This window comes from Barbatula barbatula (assembly GCF_947034865.1).
Source record: "Barbatula barbatula genome assembly, chromosome: 24".
Taxonomy (NCBI): Eukaryota; Metazoa; Chordata; class Actinopteri; order Cypriniformes; family Nemacheilidae; genus Barbatula; species Barbatula barbatula.
The window spans coordinates 9097535-9114781 of record NC_136787.1 but is presented as its reverse complement, the minus strand read 5'-3'; the positions used below and the strand labels follow the sequence as shown (position 1 = coordinate 9114781).

At 44.8% G+C, this 17247-nt stretch overlaps 3 protein-coding genes across 5 annotated transcripts; all 3 read right to left on the bottom strand.

Moving 5' to 3' along the window:
• Positions 1-403: 403 nt before the first annotated feature.
• Positions 404-4625, bottom strand: LOC306889877 (uncharacterized protein). Of its 3 annotated transcripts, XM_079449248.1 has the most exons (5): positions 4399-4507; positions 4264-4319; positions 3744-4186; positions 2823-3597; positions 521-2393 (listed from the first exon to the last, which is right to left on the bottom strand). In XM_079449248.1, exons 3-5 carry the CDS (start codon positions 3785-3787, stop codon positions 702-704), a joined length of 2511 nt encoding a protein of 836 aa, XP_079305374.1. In that variant the 5' UTR covers positions 3788-4186; positions 4264-4319; positions 4399-4507; the 3' UTR covers positions 521-701. The 3 variants fall into 3 exon arrangements, with proteins under 3 accessions (XP_079305372.1, XP_079305374.1, XP_079305373.1); XM_079449246.1 differs by having other exon boundaries at positions 404-2393; positions 2823-4186; positions 4399-4625; XM_079449247.1 differs by having other exon boundaries at positions 521-2386; positions 2819-4186; positions 4399-4531.
• A 1476-nt stretch (positions 4626-6101) lies between these two features.
• On the bottom strand, positions 6102-10078 carry LOC306889711 (uncharacterized protein). The gene is made up of 3 exons (XM_079448948.1): positions 9974-10078; positions 9839-9894; positions 6102-9761 (listed from the first exon to the last, which is right to left on the bottom strand). The coding sequence occupies exons 1-3, from the start codon at positions 9991-9993 to the stop codon at positions 6277-6279; spliced, it is 3561 nt and encodes a 1186-aa protein (XP_079305074.1). The 5' UTR covers positions 9994-10078; the 3' UTR covers positions 6102-6276.
• A 1639-nt stretch (positions 10079-11717) lies between these two features.
• Positions 11718-15735, bottom strand: LOC306889479 (uncharacterized protein). The gene is made up of 3 exons (XM_079448462.1): positions 15549-15735; positions 15414-15469; positions 11718-15336 (listed from the first exon to the last, which is right to left on the bottom strand). The coding sequence occupies exons 1-3, from the start codon at positions 15566-15568 to the stop codon at positions 11852-11854; spliced, it is 3561 nt and encodes a 1186-aa protein (XP_079304588.1). The 5' UTR covers positions 15569-15735; the 3' UTR covers positions 11718-11851.
• Between the last annotated feature and the right edge of the window lie 1512 nt (positions 15736-17247).

Sequence of the window (17247 nt, the reverse complement as noted above, 5' to 3'; positions counted from 1 at the left end):
GCAGTGAAAAGCTTGACGTTTTTTGATGCAGTCACAGCCAAATCCGGAGACTAACTAGAGATTCGAATACCATCCAAACAAAAATATTTCATAAGGGGTAGCATTTAGCATGTGGTAAAAAAACCAATCAACACACTTATAACAGACTAGGATCACAGTTAGGCTTTTGTTGGGCGCCTCAAACCATGGTGTTGGTCGCCCAAAGGATCGGCTTATGGAGCATGTTATTAAAACATTTTTACCGCAAAGATTTTGTCGGTTTAGATTAACAAATCCAAAAAGGAACATTTCCACAGACCTTGCAAGGCATTCGCCGCATTGTAAACCTTATTTTGCCAATGATTTGGCATTAAAACAACTTTGTACTATTGTGAAAGCACCTGTGCCAGTCACTGCTTAAAGTTGACCTTTTACTAAATCTTTTGCATTCATCTTTGAACCATGCTATTGGCACCGAAGTGCCAGAAGCCATTTTGGAAATGGGTCTAAGAAAGGAACAACTTTGAATTTATATGCCAACAATAAAAACAATGAGCATGTTAAGGGAGGCTAGAGTTACATGATAAAGGGAAGGGAACGTCTTCAAAAGAAACCCCACAAGAAAAACGCTTAGTTGCAAAATATTTATTTTAAAAACACATTAAGATCTTTTGAAAACATGTTACATTTGTTGCAATATCCTTTAGCCCTTGATGGTAATCTCATCCAGAAGAGCGGTATATTTTTTGACTGGAAACTGAAGCATCCTGGCCATAGTTGCCAGAAAACACGTGGAAAGGAGCTTTAGCCACTGAAGTGGGGCTCTCTTGGTTAGGTGACTGGGACCCATGTTCACGGAGAGTCTGATCAGTTTGAGGCAGAGATGAACCAGAGAACATTGAAGACTTTCGGACACTCAAGCCTGAAGAGGGAGGCGAAGGTGGAGTGAAGCGTTCAGACATTTGGCCACTGATTGTTGAGCCAGGGGGAGCTTGAAAAGATGACGATAGCGGTCTCTGGACCCCACCTAGAGGACTCTGGCTTCTCCAAAGAGCAGAAGTCGGACCACTCTGTGCAACGGGTGCTACATTCTGGCTCGAGGCATACAGAGATGAAGAGAACCCACCATACATCTGGGCACTTGATGTGCTCTGGGATGAAGCTGTATCAGAAGTCCGGATGCCTTCGGTCAAACTAGCAGCAGAAGGTCGGCTTAAATACAATGAAGATTTTGCATCCAGGGGTGAAAACACGGGGGCATAATGGCTTGAGGAGCCATCAACAGCACTGCTACCTACATGCAGAGATGCATAACGACTGGATGAAAGTTGACCGTCAGACCCTGTCTGGGGACTTGAGCCAAACAGGCTTGAGCTCTGACCTGTGGCAGACTGGCTAGAACCAGGCTTTGTATATCCAGGGGAACCAAGGGGATACAGACTTGAGGTGCTTGGAGACTGGAGAGAGATGCCACTGACCCTCTGTGAGGAAACCAACTGGCCAGATCCTCCGGAAAGGGCCTGAGGATTACTTTGGTAAGCAGAGTCTCCTGCTAACAATGGGGACGAGAACCTGCTGTGCACCTGAGAGCTTTGAGACTGGTAGTTGCCCTGTGACAAAGCTGCACCTGAGGACTGAATGCCTTGGGTCCAACTAGAGGCTGATGGTTCCAGTCTTTGTGGCTTCTGGGACACGGAGTACACCCTTTGAGATGCTGGGCTATACTGGCCGGCAACGCTCTTGGTTGAGGACAAGGACGTGCTTGAATATTGGGAAGGAGACCCAGAGACAAACTGACTCATGCTACCTTGAGGCATGGACGATGAGTCACTCCCCTTTAAGGTGAGCGAAGAGCCTGTCTGACTGCCACCTAGGGAGGTAGAAGTAAGCCCTCCGCGTGAACTCGCAGTAGCAGACTGGGTGGCAAAACCTTGTGATGCAAGGGGAACGTTTACGTATTTGGAGGGGGATGCAGGGGCATATTGACCCAAAGATCCTTGAGACTGGGGTGACGAGCCACTGTTAAAGGCACTTTTTGCTTGTGAAAGTTGTGGCGAAGTTCCCTTTTGAGGCTCGGAGCCAAACTCTGAGGTTGCTGACAGTTGACCATACAAACCCGGATCACTTGTGGACTGCCTGTATACTTGGCGTGAGGAACTAAACTTGGAAAATGTAGGTGAACTGTGAGCAGGCTGACTAAACGTGCCCGGAGCGGATCCACTGAAACTGCTACTCATTCCCTGTGAGGCCAATTGACTAAAGGCTCCTAAAGGAGCACCAGAACTGTCCTGAGAGGTTATTACACTGGCTGATGGTCTAAAAAAGGAGGTGGGTTTAGGGGCGCCAAATGAATATTTACTAGAGCTAGATTGAGACTGGGGAAAAGAGCTACTTCCTCCCTGGGAAGGCACAGACTGACTAGAAACTCCTGATTGAGGCCAAGAGCCAATCTGTGTGGCTGAAGGAACTTGACTATGCAAACCTGGATCCCTTGTGGACGGACTAGAAACTCTGCGCAAGGAACTAAACTTGGAAAATGTAGGCGAACTGGGGGCATACCGGCTAGATGTACCCAGAGACTGCATAGAGCCACCGAAACGGCTACTCATTGCCTGTGAGGCCGATTGACTAGTGGCACCAACACTGCCACGTGAGCTTGCGTCACTCGTTAATGGTCTGGAAACAGTTTGGGGTGAGGAGGGTTTAAGAGCTCCAGATGAATATTTACTAGGGCTAGATGGAGGCTGAGAAAGTGCACTAGAGCTGGATTGAGACTGGGGGAAAGAGCCACTGTAAGAGCTACTTCCTCCCTGGGAAGAGCTGCTTGCTCCCTGGGAAGACACAAACTGACTGGAGGCTCCTGCTTTAGTGACAACCTGTGCAACGGTCCAACGGAAATCCCGAATGCTTCCAGATTGGATAGAAACACTTTGGGGCGATGAAGCTGCAACATTTAGATTCTTGGAGGGAGATGAGGGGGCATACACAGCAGAGGTGCCTTGAGGCTTGGGAGAAGACCGGTCCCTAGAACTGCTTCCTGTCTGCAATGGGACATAATGACTAGAACTTGCTAGTGGCATAGCATACCTTTTTGGAGCACTGGACATATACAGGCGTTGATCACTTGTGGACTGGCTAGAAACCCCCAGAGACAAGGAACCAAGCTTGCTAGGTGTCAGGAAACCAGGTGAATACAGACTAGATTTGCTTTGAGATGGGGAGCCAATGGAACCATTGCTTACTTCCTGTGTGGTTATGATTACTGTCCCAGAGCTGATCACTGGTTCTGTTATAGGGCTGCCAAGTGAAGTAAAAGCGAACCCTTGAGCCACCATAGATGGACTAGAAGACGAGCTTTTTGAAGAGTACACATGTACAGCAGCTCCTGATGACTTAAGGGGAGAGCTGCTCTCAGAGCCGGAAGCATAGATGCTGAGGGATACGTTGTCACCGTCAGGCTGATGCATCTCTGAGGGTGAGGACACATGCTCTGTAGGGGCTCCAGGGGCATACGGACTAGGAGTGCTTTGAGATGGTAGCAACACGTCACCATAAGAGCTAGAGGCAGAACCCGAAACTCCCAATGAAGGGCCAGAACTAGTGCTAGACATGGGAAGGCTGGGGAAGCCTTGATCAGTGGTGGCCTGGCTGGAAACCATTAGGGTAGAAGAACCGAGCTTGACATGAGACTCTTGGGTTTGCTGACTAGGGACATCTGGAGATGACAGAAGACCACTGGTACTGCCTTCACGCTGGTGGGAAACAATTTGACTGAAACCACCTGCCGACTGGAGCCCAGAACCGCCATTAGAGGAGGAAGAATTCTGGTTTTGCAAACTCTGTCCACTGGCAAATTGGCTTGTAATATTCTGAACACTTGAACTGGAGGAAACCTGGGGTTGAAGAGGTGTCAAACTGCTTTCTTGGCGTTCACCTTGGGGCACTGCCAAAGCTGCAGAAATGAAACCAGTTTGGGTACGAGATGTCTCATTGCTGCCGGACAAACCCCCCTTGACATACTGCTGTGGATTAAAAAACCTGGACCTGCTTTTCTGGCTTCTGTCACGTAAGAACCTAGAGCCCACTTCATCAACGGAAAAGCTCCCAGTCAATGGAGAGTCTGACGAAGATGACTGGACTGCACGGGGTGCAAAAGCACGGCCTGAAGCCTGACCCCACTGGAGATGGGTTTTTGAGTAAACCCCACCTAGAAATATAAAACAGTAACACGGTTTTACAAAAACACTACAACTACATGCCCAAATTGGATGTGGAATATAGTACCTGGAAACCCAAAAGCACATCTCCAAAATATTAGGAGGACAGCTAGTAAAGGGAGCCTAGAAGCGAAACAAAACCTTCTTAGGATTATTCATTAAACAAACGCAGAACCATTTAAAAGCACATTTGACCACACACCTTTTCAGCCTTTGATCCATGACAGAAAAACTGCGTGTGTTGCTGTTGCCACACACAATCTTTTTGGTCAGCTTTCCCTTCTCACATCCAGAGAACCGCAAATCAAAGTACGCATGTCAGCTGAAGTAGTTGTGTTTTATGGGCCGCCAGGAGTTCAGTCAGCTCATGTGAATGACTAATTACATCTAACGTTGTTCACCTGTGAAACTAAAAGTAACGCTGAATGTGAAAGGTGACCCTTGCGCAAGAATAAGCACATTCCTCATTCTAAATGGTTAATTTACATTTATTTGACCTTTACTGTTTGTCAAGGAAAATAGTATTCATGTTCAAAAAGAAAGACATGGTGTATCTTTATTTTTTTCATCAATTTTCAAAACACCACAAGGTACATACTAAATGTATACAGAATGTACCTGTTAAAAAACTTCAAATAAAATCAAACGATTAAAATCGCATAGTAAATTCATATTCATGATCAAATAAATGATCATTTACATTTACATTTAGTCATTTAGCAGACGCTTTTATCCAAAGCGACTTACAGATGAGGAAACATTGGAAGCAATTATAACAAATGACACAGACACACACGCAAAACAGTTCTCAACAAGGTATGTAATATACACAGTATTTCGGAATGTTTGATGTAGCATTGTTAGACTTAAATATGTGTGCTCAAAATTTGGCTGAATAGCATGTACTATTGAATCAACAGTTTGCGTTATTGTGGTAGCAGCTTTGGGACAAATCACACACATATTTCTAGTGTATTTTATAACAAGTAATAAATCCTCATGCCGGTCAAAAATAGACAATATTTAGAGCCCTTTTCCTGTAATATGCTAATAAAGGTAAAACTATGTTATGCACATTGGCAACAGTTTAACATGAAAAAACTGCTGAAACCCCTTCATAGCATTACCCTCACTAGAAAAAAATGAGTTTGAACATATCCTATATGTAATTCAATTGTTTGAAGTGATGGCGCATTGGACAGTATGGTGCCGATATCAAATATGATAAAATGCTGTCGTTTTAAATAGTTCATTAAAACATATCAAATAAAAAATGGAAACACAATGTGGCGTTAAATTTAAAATATGTGCCCATTGATGTATTCCAGCACAAATTCATTGATTTCGGTTTAGTTAAACTCAATTCTTTTGACACTGAAGCAGTTAAAAGCTTGACGTTTTTTGATGCAGTCACAGCCAAATCCGGAGACTAACTAGAGATTCGAATACCATCCAAACAAAAATATTTCATAAGGGGTAGCATTTAGCATGTGGTAAAAAAACCAATCAAAACACTTATAACAGACTAGGATCACAGTTAGGCTTTTGTTGGGCCCCTCAAATCATGGTGTTGGTCGCCCGAAGGATCGGCTTATGGAGCATGTTATTAAAACATTTTTACCGCAAAGATTTTGTCGGTTTAGATTAACAAATCCAAAAAGGAACATTTCCACAGACCTTGCAAGGCATTCGCCGCATTGTAAACCTTATTTTGCCAATGATTTGGCATTAAAACAACTTTGTACTATTGTGAAAGCACCTGTGCCAGTCACTGCTTAAAGTTGACCTTTTACTAAATCTTTTGCATTCATCTTTGAACCATGCTATTGGCACCGAAGTGCCAGAAGCCATTTTGGAAATGGGTCTAAGAAAGGAACAACTTTGAATTTATATGCCAACAATAAAAACAATGAGCATGTTAAGGGAGGCTAGAGTTACATGATAAAGGGAAGGGAACGTCTTCAAAAGAAACCCCACAAGAAAAACGCTTAGTTGCAAAATATTTATTTTAAAAACACATTAAGATCTTTTGAAAACATGTTACATTTGTTGCAATATCCTTTAGCCCTTGATGGTAATCTCATCCAGAAGAGCGGTATATTTTTTGACTGGAAACTGAAGCATCCTGGCCATAGTTGCCAGAAAACACGTGGAAAGGAGCTTTAGCCACTGAAGTGGGGCTCTCTTGGTTAGGTGACTGGGACCCATGTTCACGGAGAGTCTGATCAGTTTGAGGCAGAGATGAACCAGAGAACATTGAAGACTTTCGGACACTCAAGCCTGAAGAGGGAGGCGAAGGTGGAGTGAAGCGTTCAGACATTTGGCCACTGATTGTTGAGCCAGGGGGAGCTTGAAAAGATGACGATAGCGGTCTCTGGACCCCACCTAGAGGACTCTGGCTTCTCCAAAGAGCAGAAGTCGGACCACTCTGTGCAACGGGTGCTACATTCTGGCTCAAGGCATACAGAGATGAAGAGAACCCACCATACATCTGGGCACTTGATGTGCTCTGGGATGAAGCTGTATCAGAAGTCCGGATGCCTTCGGTCAAACTAGCAGCAGAAGGTCGGCTTAAATACAATGAAGATTTTGCATCCAGGGGTGAAAACACGGGGGCATAATGGCTTGAGGAGCCATCAACAGCACTGCTACCTACATGCAGAGATGCATAACGACTGGATGAAAGTTGACCGTCAGACCCTGTCTGGGGACTTGAGCCAAACAGGCTTGAGCTCTGACCTGTGGCAGACTGGCTAGAACCAGGCTTTGTATATCCAGGGGAACCAAGGGGATACAGACTTGAGGTGCTTGGAGACTGGAGAGAGATGCCACTGACCCTCTGTGAGGAAACCAACTGGCCAGATCCTCCGGAAAGGGCCTGAGGATTACTTTGGTAAGCAGAGTCTCCTGCTAACAATGGGGGCGAGAACCTGCTGTGCACCTGAGAGCTTTGAGACTGGTAGTTGCCCTGTGACAAAGCTGCACCTGAGGACTGAATGCCTTGGGTCCAACTAGAGGCTGATGGTTCCAGTCTTTGTGGCTTCTGGGACACGGAGTACACCCTTTGAGATGCTGGGCTATACTGGCCGGCAACGCTCTTGGTTGAGGACAAGGACGTGCTTGAATATTGGGAAGGAGACTCAGAGACAAACTGACTCATGCTACCTTGAGGCATGGACGATGAGTCACTCCCCTTTAAGGTGAGCGAAGAGCCTGTCTGACTGCCACCTAGGGAGGTAGAAGTAAGCCCTCCGCGTGAACTCGCAGTAGCAGACTGGGTGGCAAAACCTTGTGATGCAAGGGGAACGTTTACGTATTTGGAGGGGGATGCAGGGGCATATTGACCCAAAGATCCTTGAGACTGGGGTGACGAGCCACTGTTAAAGGCACTTTTTGCTTGTGAAAGTTGTGGCGAAGTTCCCTTTTGAGGCTCGGAGCCAAACTCTGAGGTTGCTGACAGTTGACCATACAAACCCGGATCACTTGTGGACTGCCTGTATACTTGGCGTGAGGAACTAAACTTGGAAAATGTAGGTGAACTGTGAGCAGGCTGACTAAACGTGCCCGGAGCGGATCCACTGAAACTGCTACTCATTCCCTGTGAGGCCAATTGACTAAAGGCTCCTAAAGGAGCACCAGAACTGTCCTGAGAGGTTATTACACTGGCTGATGGTCTAAAAAAGGAGGTGGGTTTAGGGGCGCCAAATGAATATTTACTAGAGCTAGATTGAGACTGGGGAAAAGAGCTACTTCCTCCCTGGGAAGGCACAGACTGACTAGAAACTCCTGATTGAGGCCAAGAGCCAATCTGTGTGGCTGAAGGAACTTGACTATGCAAACCTGGATCCCTTGTGGACGGACTAGAAACTCTGCGCAAGGAACTAAACTTGGAAAATGTAGGCGAACTGGGGGCATACCGGCTAGATGTACCCAGAGACTGCATAGAGCCACCGAAACGGCTACTCATTGCCTGTGAGGCCGATTGACTAGTGGCACCAACACTGCCACGTGAGCTTGCGTCACTCGTTAATGGTCTGGAAACAGTTTGGGGTGAGGAGGGTTTAAGAGCTCCAGATGAATATTTACTAGGGCTAGATGGAGGCTGAGAAAGTGCACTAGAGCTGGATTGAGACTGGGGGAAAGAGCCACTGTAAGAGCTACTTCCTCCCTGGGAAGAGCTGCTTGCTCCCTGGGAAGACACAAACTGACTGGAGGCTCCTGCTTTAGTGCCAACCTGTTTAACGGTCCAACGGAAATCCCGAATGCTTCCAGATTGGATAGAAACACTTTGGGGCGATGAAGCTGCAACATTTAGATTCTTGGAGGGAGATGAGGGGGCATACACAGCAGAGGTGCCTTGAGGCTTGGGAGAAGACCGGTCCCTAGAACTGCTTCCTGTCTGCAATGGGACATAATGACTAGAACTTGCTAGTGGCATAGCATACCTTTTTGGAGCACTGGAAATATACAGGCGTTGATCACTTGTGGACTGGCTAGAAACCCCCAGAGACAAGGAACCAAGCTTGCTAGGTGTCAGGAAACCAGGTGAATACAGACTAGATTTGCTTTGAGATGGGGAGCCAATGGAACCATTGCTTACTTCCTGTGTGGTTATGATTACTGTCCCAGAGCTGATCACTGGTTCTGTTATAGGGCTGCCAAGTGAAGTAAAAGCGAACCCTTGAGCCACCATAGATGGACTAGAAGACGAGCTTTTTGAAGAGTACACATGTACAGCAGCTCCTGATGACTTAAGGGGAGAGCTGCTCTCAGAGCCGGAAGCATAGATGCTGAGGGATACGTTGTCACCGTCAGGCTGATGCATCTCTGAGGGTGAGGACACATGCTCTGTAGGGGCTCCAGGGGCATACGGACTAGGAGTGCTTTGAGATGGTAGCAACACGTCACCATAAGAGCTAGAGGCAGAACCCGAAACTCCCAATGAAGGGCCAGAACTAGTGCTAGACATGGGAAGGCTGGGGAAGCCTTGATCAGTGGTGGCCTGGCTGGAAACCATTAGGGTAGAAGAACCGAGCTTGACATGAGACTCTTGGGTTTGCTGACTAGGGACATCTGGAGATGACAGAAGACCACTGGTACTGCCTTCACGCTGGTGGGAAACAATTTGGCTGAAACCACCTGCCGACTGGAGCCCAGAACCGCCATTAGAGGAGGAAGAATTCTGGTTTTGCAAACTCTGTCCACTGGCAAATTGGCTTGTAATATTCTGAACACTTGAACTGGAGGAAACCTGGGGTTGAAGAGGTGTCAAATTGCTTTCTTGGCGTTCACCTTGGGGCACTGCCAAAGCTGCAGAAATGAAACCAGTTTGGGTACGAGATGTCTCATTGCTGCCGGACAAACCCCCCTTGACATACTGCTGTGGATTAAAAAACCTGGACCTGCTTTTCTGGCTTCTGTCACGTAAGAACCTAGAGCCCACTTCATCAACGGAAAAGCTCCCAGTCAATGGAGAGTCTGACGAAGATGACTGGACTGCACGGGGTGCAAAAGCACGGCCTGAAGCCTGACCCCACTGGAGATGGGTTTTTGAGTAAACCCCACCTAGAAATATAAAACAGTAACACGGTTTTACAAAAACACTACAACTACATGCCCAAATTGGATGTGGAATATAGTACCTGGAAACCCAAAAGCACATCTCCAAAATATTAGGAGGACAGCTAGTAAAGGGAGCCTAGAAGCGAAACAAAACCTGTTTAGCATTATTCATTAAACAAACGCAGAACCATTTAAAAGCACATTTGACCACACACCTTTTCAGCCTTTGATCCATGACAGAAAAACTGCGTGTGTTGCTGTTGCCACACACAATCTTTTCGGTCAGCTTTCCCTTCTCACATCCAGAGAACCGCAAATCAAAGTACGCATGTCAGCTGAAGTAGTTGTGTTTTATGGGCCGCCAGGAGTTCAGTCAGCTCATGGGAATGACTAATTACATCTAACGTTGTTCACCTGTGAAACTAAAAGTAACGCTGAATGTGAAAGGTGACCCTTGCGCAAGAATAAGCACATTCCTCATTCTAAATGGTTAATTTACATTTATTTGACCTTTACTGTTTGTCAAGGAAAATAGTATTCATGTTCAAAAAGAAAGACATGGTGTATCTTTATTTTTTTCATCAATTTTCAAAACACCACAAGGTACATACTAAATGTATACAGAATGTACCTGTTAAAAAACTTCAAATAAAATCAAACGATTAAAATCGCATAGTAAATTCATATTCATGATCAAATAAATGATCATTTACATTTACATTTAGTCATTTAGCAGACGCTTTTATCCAAAGCGACTTACAGATGAGGAAACATTGGAAGCAATTATAACAAATGATACAGACACACACGCAAAACAGTTCTCAACAAGGTATGTAATATACACAGTATTTCGGAATGTTTGATGTAGCATTGTCAGACTTAAATATGTGTGCTCAAAATTTGGCTGAATAGCATGTACTATTGAATCAACAGTTTGCGTTATTGTGGTAGCAGCTTTGGGACAAATCACACACATATTTCTAGTGTATTTTATAACAAGTAATAAATCCTCATGCCGGTCAAAAATAGACAATATTTAGAGCCCTTTTCCTGTAATATGCTAATAAAGGTAAAACTATGTTATGCACATTGGCAACAGTTTAACATGAAAAAACTGCTGAAACCCCTTCATAGCATTACCCTCACTAGAAAAAAATGAGTTTGAACATATCCTATATGTAATTCAATTGTTTGAAGTGATGGCGCATTGGACAGTATGGTGCCGATATCAAATATGATAAAATGCTGTCGTTTTAAATAGTTCATTAAAACATATCAAATAAAAAATGGAAACACAATGTGGCGTTAAATTTAAAATATGTGCCCATTGATGTATTCCAGCACAAATTCATTGATTTCGGTTTAGTTAAACTCAATTCTTTTGACACTGAAGCAGTTAAAAGCTTGACGTTTTTTGATGCAGTCACAGCCAAATCCGGAGACTAACTAGAGATTCGAATACCATCCAAACAAAAATATTTCATAAGGGGTAGCATTTAGCATGTGGTAAAAAAACCAATCAAAACACTTATAACAGACTAGGATCACAGTTAGGCTTTTGTTGGGCCCCTCAAATCATGGTGTTGGTCGCCCGAAGGATGGGCTTATGGAGCATGTTATTAAAACATTTTTACCGCAAAGATTTTGTCGGTTTAGATTAACAAATCCAAAAAGGAACATTTCCACAGACCTTGCAAGGCATTCGCCGCATTGTAAACCTTATTTTGCCAATGATTTGGCATTAAAACAACTTTGTACTATTGTGAAAGCACCTGTGCCAGTCACTGCTTAAAGTTGACCTTTTACTAAATCTTTTGCATTCATCTTTGAACCATGCTATTGGCACCGAAGTGCCAGAAGCCATTTTGGAAATGGGTCTAAGAAAGGAACAACTTTGAATTTATATGCCAACAATAAAAACAATGAGCATGTTAAGGGAGGCTAGAGTTACATGATAAAGGGAAGGGAACGTCTTCAAAAGAAACCCCACAAGAAAAACGCTTAGTTGCAAAATATTTATTTTAAAAACACATTAAGATCTTTTGAAAACATGTTACATTTGTTGCAATATCCTTTAGCCCTTGATGGTAATCTCATCCAGAAGAGCGGTATATTTTTTGACTGGAAACTGAAGCATCCTGGCCATAGTTGCCAGAAAACACGTGGAAAGGAGCTTTAGCCACTGAAGTGGGGCTCTCTTGGTTAGGTGACTGGGACCCATGTTCACGGAGAGTCTGATCAGTTTGAGGCAGAGATGAACCAGAGAACATTGAAGACTTTCGGACACTCAAGCCTGAAGAGGGAGGCGAAGGTGGAGTGAAGCGTTCAGACATTTGGCCACTGATTGTTGAGCCAGGGGGAGCTTGAAAAGATGACGATAGCGGTCTCTGGACCCCACCTAGAGGACTCTGGCTTCTCCAAAGAGCAGAAGTCGGACCACTCTGTGCAACGGGTGCTACATTCTGGCTCAAGGCATACAGAGATGAAGAGAACCCACCATACATCTGGGCACTTGATGTGCTCTGGGATGAAGCTGTATCAGAAGTCCGGATGCCTTCGGTCAAACTAGCAGCAGAAGGTCGGCTTAAATACAATGAAGATTTTGCATCCAGGGGTGAAAACACGGGGGCATAATGGCTTGAGGAGCCATCAACAGCACTGCTACCTACATGCAGAGATGCATAACGACTGGATGAAAGTTGACCGTCAGACCCTGTCTGGGGACTTGAGCCAAACAGGCTTGAGCTCTGACCTGTGGCAGACTGGCTAGAACCAGGCTTTGTATATCCAGGGGAACCAAGGGGATACAGACTTGAGGTGCTTGGAGACTGGAGAGAGATGCCACTGACCCTCTGTGAGGAAACCAACTGGCCAGATCCTCCGGAAAGGGCCTGAGGATTACTTTGGTAAGCAGAGTCTCCTGCTAACAATGGGGACGAGAACCTGCTGTGCACCTGAGAGCTTTGAGACTGGTAGTTGCCCTGTGACAAAGCTGCACCTGAGGACTGAATGCCTTGGGTCCAACTAGAGGCTGATGGTTCCAGTCTTTGTGGCTTCTGGGACACGGAGTACACCCTTTGAGATGCTGGGCTATACTGGCCGGCAACGCTCTTGGTTGAGGACAAGGACGTGCTTGAATATTGGGAAGGAGACTCAGAGACAAACTGACTCATGCTACCTTGAGGCATGGACGATGAGTCACTCCCCTTTAAGGTGAGCGAAGAGCCTGTCTGACTGCCACCTAGGGAGGTAGAAGTAAGCCCTCCGCGTGAACTCGCAGTAGCAGACTGGGTGGCAAAACCTTGTGATGCAAGGGGAACGTTTACGTATTTGGAGGGGGATGCAGGGGCATATTGACCCAAAGATCCTTGAGACTGGGGTGACGAGCCACTGTTAAAGGCACTTTTTGCTTGTGAAAGTTGTGGCGAAGTTCCCTTTTGAGGCTCGGAGCCAAACTCTGAGGTTGCTGACAGTTGACCATACAAACCCGGATCACTTGTGGACTGCCTGTATACTTGGCGTGAGGAACTAAACTTGGAAAATGTAGGTGAACTGTGAGCAGGCTGACTAAACGTGCCCGGAGCGGATCCACTGAAACTGCTACTCATTCCCTGTGAGGCCAATTGACTAAAGGCTCCTAAAGGAGCACCAGAACTGTCCTGAGAGGTTATTACACTGGCTGATGGTCTAAAAAAGGAGGTGGGTTTAGGGGCGCCAAATGAATATTTACTAGAGCTAGATTGAGACTGGGGAAAAGAGCTACTTCCTCCCTGGGAAGGCACAGACTGACTAGAAACTCCTGATTGAGGCCAAGAGCCAATCTGTGTGGCTGAAGGAACTTGACTATGCAAACCTGGATCCCTTGTGGACGGACTAGAAACTCTGCGCAAGGAACTAAACTTGGAAAATGTAGGCGAACTGGGGGCATACCGGCTAGATGTACCCAGAGACTGCATAGAGCCACCGAAACGGCTACTCATTGCCTGTGAGGCCGATTGACTAGTGGCACCAACACTGCCACGTGAGCTTGCGTCACTCGTTAATGGTCTGGAAACAGTTTGGGGTGAGGAGGGTTTAAGAGCTCCAGATGAATATTTACTAGGGCTAGATGGAGGCTGAGAAAGTGCACTAGAGCTGGATTGAGACTGGGGGAAAGAGCCACTGTAAGAGCTACTTCCTCCCTGGGAAGAGCTGCTTGCTCCCTGGGAAGACACAAACTGACTGGAGGCTCCTGCTTTAGTGCCAACCTGTTTAACGGTCCAACGGAAATCCCGAATGCTTCCAGATTGGATAGAAACACTTTGGGGCGATGAAGCTGCAACATTTAGATTCTTGGAGGGAGATGAGGGGGCATACACAGCAGAGGTGCCTTGAGGCTTGGGAGAAGACCGGTCCCTAGAACTGCTTCCTGTCTGCAATGGGACATAATGACTAGAACTTGCTAGTGGCATAGCATACCTTTTTGGAGCACTGGAAATATACAGGCGTTGATCACTTGTGGACTGGCTAGAAACCCCCAGAGACAAGGAACCAAGCTTGCTAGGTGTCAGGAAACCAGGTGAATACAGACTAGATTTGCTTTGAGATGGGGAGCCAATGGAACCATTGCTTACTTCCTGTGTGGTTATGATTACTGTCCCAGAGCTGATCACTGGTTCTGTTATAGGGCTGCCAAGTGAAGTAAAAGCGAACCCTTGAGCCACCATAGATGGACTAGAAGACGAGCTTTTTGAAGAGTACACATGTACAGCAGCTCCTGATGACTTAAGGGGAGAGCTGCTCTCAGAGCCGGAAGCATAGATGCTGAGGGATACGTTGTCACCGTCAGGCTGATGCATCTCTGAGGGTGAGGACACATGCTCTGTAGGGGCTCCAGGGGCATACGGACTAGGAGTGCTTTGAGATGGTAGCAACACGTCACCATAAGAGCTAGAGGCAGAACCCGAAACTCCCAATGAAGGGCCAGAACTAGTGCTAGACATGGGAAGGCTGGGGAAGCCTTGATCAGTGGTGGCCTGGCTGGAAACCATTAGGGTAGAAGAACCGAGCTTGACATGAGACTCTTGGGTTTGCTGACTAGGGACATCTGGAGATGACAGAAGACCACTGGTACTGCCTTCACGCTGGTGGGAAACAATTTGGCTGAAACCACCTGCCGACTGGAGCCCAGAACCGCCATTAGAGGAGGAAGAATTCTGGTTTTGCAAACTCTGTCCACTGGCAAATTGGCTTGTAATATTCTGAACACTTGAACTGGAGGAAACCTGGGGTTGAAGAGGTGTCAAATTGCTTTCTTGGCGTTCACCTTGGGGCACTGCCAAAGCTGCAGAAATGAAACCAGTTTGGGTACGAGATGTCTCATTGCTGCCGGACAAACCCCCCTTGACATACTGCTGTGGATTAAAAAACCTGGACCTGCTTTTCTGGCTTCTGTCACGTAAGAACCTAGAGCCCACTTCATCAACGGAAAAGCTCCCAGTCAATGGAGAGTCTGACGAAGATGACTGGACTGCACGGGGTGCAAAAGCACGGCCTGAAGCCTGACCCCACTGGAGATGGGTTTTTGAGTAAACCCCACCTAGAAATATAAAACAGTAACACGGTTTTACAAAAACACTACAACTACATGCCCAAATTGGATGTGGAATATAGTACCTGGAAACCCAAAAGCACATCTCCAAAATATTAGGAGGACAGCTAGTAAAGGGAGCCTAGAAGCGAAACAAAACCTGTTTAGCATTATTCATTAAACAAACGCAGAACCATTTAAAAGCACATTTGACCACACACCTTTTCAGCCTTTGATCCATGACAGAAAAACTGCGTGTGTTGCTGTTGCCACACACAATCTTTTCGGTCAGCTTTCCCTTCTCACATCCAGAGAACCGCAAATCAAAGTACGCATGTCAGCTGAAGTAGTTGTGTTTTATGGGCCGCCAGGAGTTCAGTCAGCTCATGGGAATGACTAATTACATCTAACGTTGTTCACCTGTGAAACTAAAAGTAACGCTGAATGTGAAAGGTGACCCTTGCGCAAGAATAAGCACATTCCTCATTCTAAATGGTTAATTTACATTTATTTGACCTTTACTGTTTGTCAAGGAAAATAGTATTCATGTTCAAAAAGAAAGACATGGTGTATCTTTATTTTTTTCATCAATTTTCAAAACACCACAAGGTACATACTAAATGTATACAGAATGTACCTGTTAAAAAACTTCAAATAAAATCAAACGATTAAAATCGCATAGTAAATTCATATTCATGATCAAATAAATGATCATTTACATTTACATTTAGTCATTTAGCAGACGCTTTTATCCAAAGCGACTTACAGATGAGGAAACATTGGAAGCAATTATAACAAATGATACAGACACACACGCAAAACAGTTCTCAACAAGGTATGTAATATACACAGTATTTCGGAATGTTTGATGTAGCATTGTCAGAATAAATATGTGTGCTCAAAATTTGGCTGAATAGCATGTACTATTGAATCAACAGTTTGCGTTATTGTGGTAGCAGCTTTGGGACAAATCACACACATATTTCTAGTGTATTTTATAACAAGTAATAAATCCTCATGCCGGTCAAAAATAGACAATATTTAGAGCCCTTTTCCTGTAATATGCTAATAAAGGTAAAACTATGTTATGCACATTGGCAACAGTTTAACATGAAAAAACTGCTGAAACCCCTTCATAGCATTACCCTCACTAGAAAAAAATGAGTTTGAACATATCCTATATGTAATTCAATTGTTTGAAGTGATGGCGCATTGGACAGTATGGTGCCGATATCAAATATGATAAAATGCTGTCGTTTTAAATAGTTCATTAAAACATATCAAATAAAAAATGGAAACACAATGTGGCGTTAAATTTAAAATATGTGCCCATTGATGTATTCCAGCACAAATTCATTGATTTCGGTTTAGTTAAACTCAATTCTTTTGACACTGAAGCAGTTAAAAGCTTGACGTTTTTTGATGCAGTCACAGCCAAATCCGGAGACTAACTAGAGATTCGAATACCATCCAAACAAAAATATTTCATAAGGGGTAGCATTTAGCATGTGGTAAAAAAACCAATCAAAACACTTATAACAGACTAGGATCACAGTTAGGCTTTTGTTGGGCCCCTCAAATCATGGTGTTGGTCGCCCGAAGGATGGGCTTATGGAGCATGTTATTAAAACATTTTTACCGCAAAGATTTTGTCGGTTTAGATTAACAAATCCAAAAAGGAACATTTCCACAGACCTTGCAAGGCATTCGCCGCATTGTAAACCTTATTTTGCCAATGATTTGGCATTAAAACAACTTTGTACTATTGTGAAAGCACCTGTGCCAGTCACTGCTTAAAGTTGACCTTTTACTAAATCTTTTGCATTCATCTTTGAACCATGCTATTGGCACCGAAGTGCCAGAAGCCATTTTGGAAATGGGTCTAAGAAAGGAACAACTTTGAATTTATATGCCAACAAT

Excerpts from the sequence above, each read along its gene's own strand:
- LOC306889479 (XM_079448462.1), bottom strand. The coding sequence starts at position 15,568 with ATGGATCAAAGGCTGAAAAG. Across the intron at positions 15,470-15,548 it reads ATGGATCAAAGGCTGAAAAG|GCTCCCTTTACTAGCTGTCC; the intron begins GTGTGTGGTCAA and ends TTTCGCTTCTAG. Across the intron at positions 15,337-15,413 it reads ATGTGCTTTTGGGTTTCCAG|GTGGGGTTTACTCAAAAACC; the intron begins GTACTATATTCC and ends TTATATTTCTAG.
- LOC306889711 (XM_079448948.1), bottom strand. The coding sequence starts at position 9,993 with ATGGATCAAAGGCTGAAAAG. Across the intron at positions 9,895-9,973 it reads ATGGATCAAAGGCTGAAAAG|GCTCCCTTTACTAGCTGTCC; the intron begins GTGTGTGGTCAA and ends TTTCGCTTCTAG. Across the intron at positions 9,762-9,838 it reads ATGTGCTTTTGGGTTTCCAG|GTGGGGTTTACTCAAAAACC; the intron begins GTACTATATTCC and ends TTATATTTCTAG.
- LOC306889877 (XM_079449246.1), bottom strand. The coding sequence starts at position 4,418 with ATGGATCAAAGGCTGAAAAG. Across the intron at positions 4,320-4,398 it reads ATGGATCAAAGGCTGAAAAG|GCTCCCTTTACTAGCTGTCC; the intron begins GTGTGTGGTCAA and ends TTTCGCTTCTAG. Across the intron at positions 2,394-2,822 it reads CAGGAGCCTCCAGTCAGTTT|TCTGTGCCTTCCCAGGGAGG; the intron begins GTGTCTTCCCAG and ends GTTTCTAGTCAG.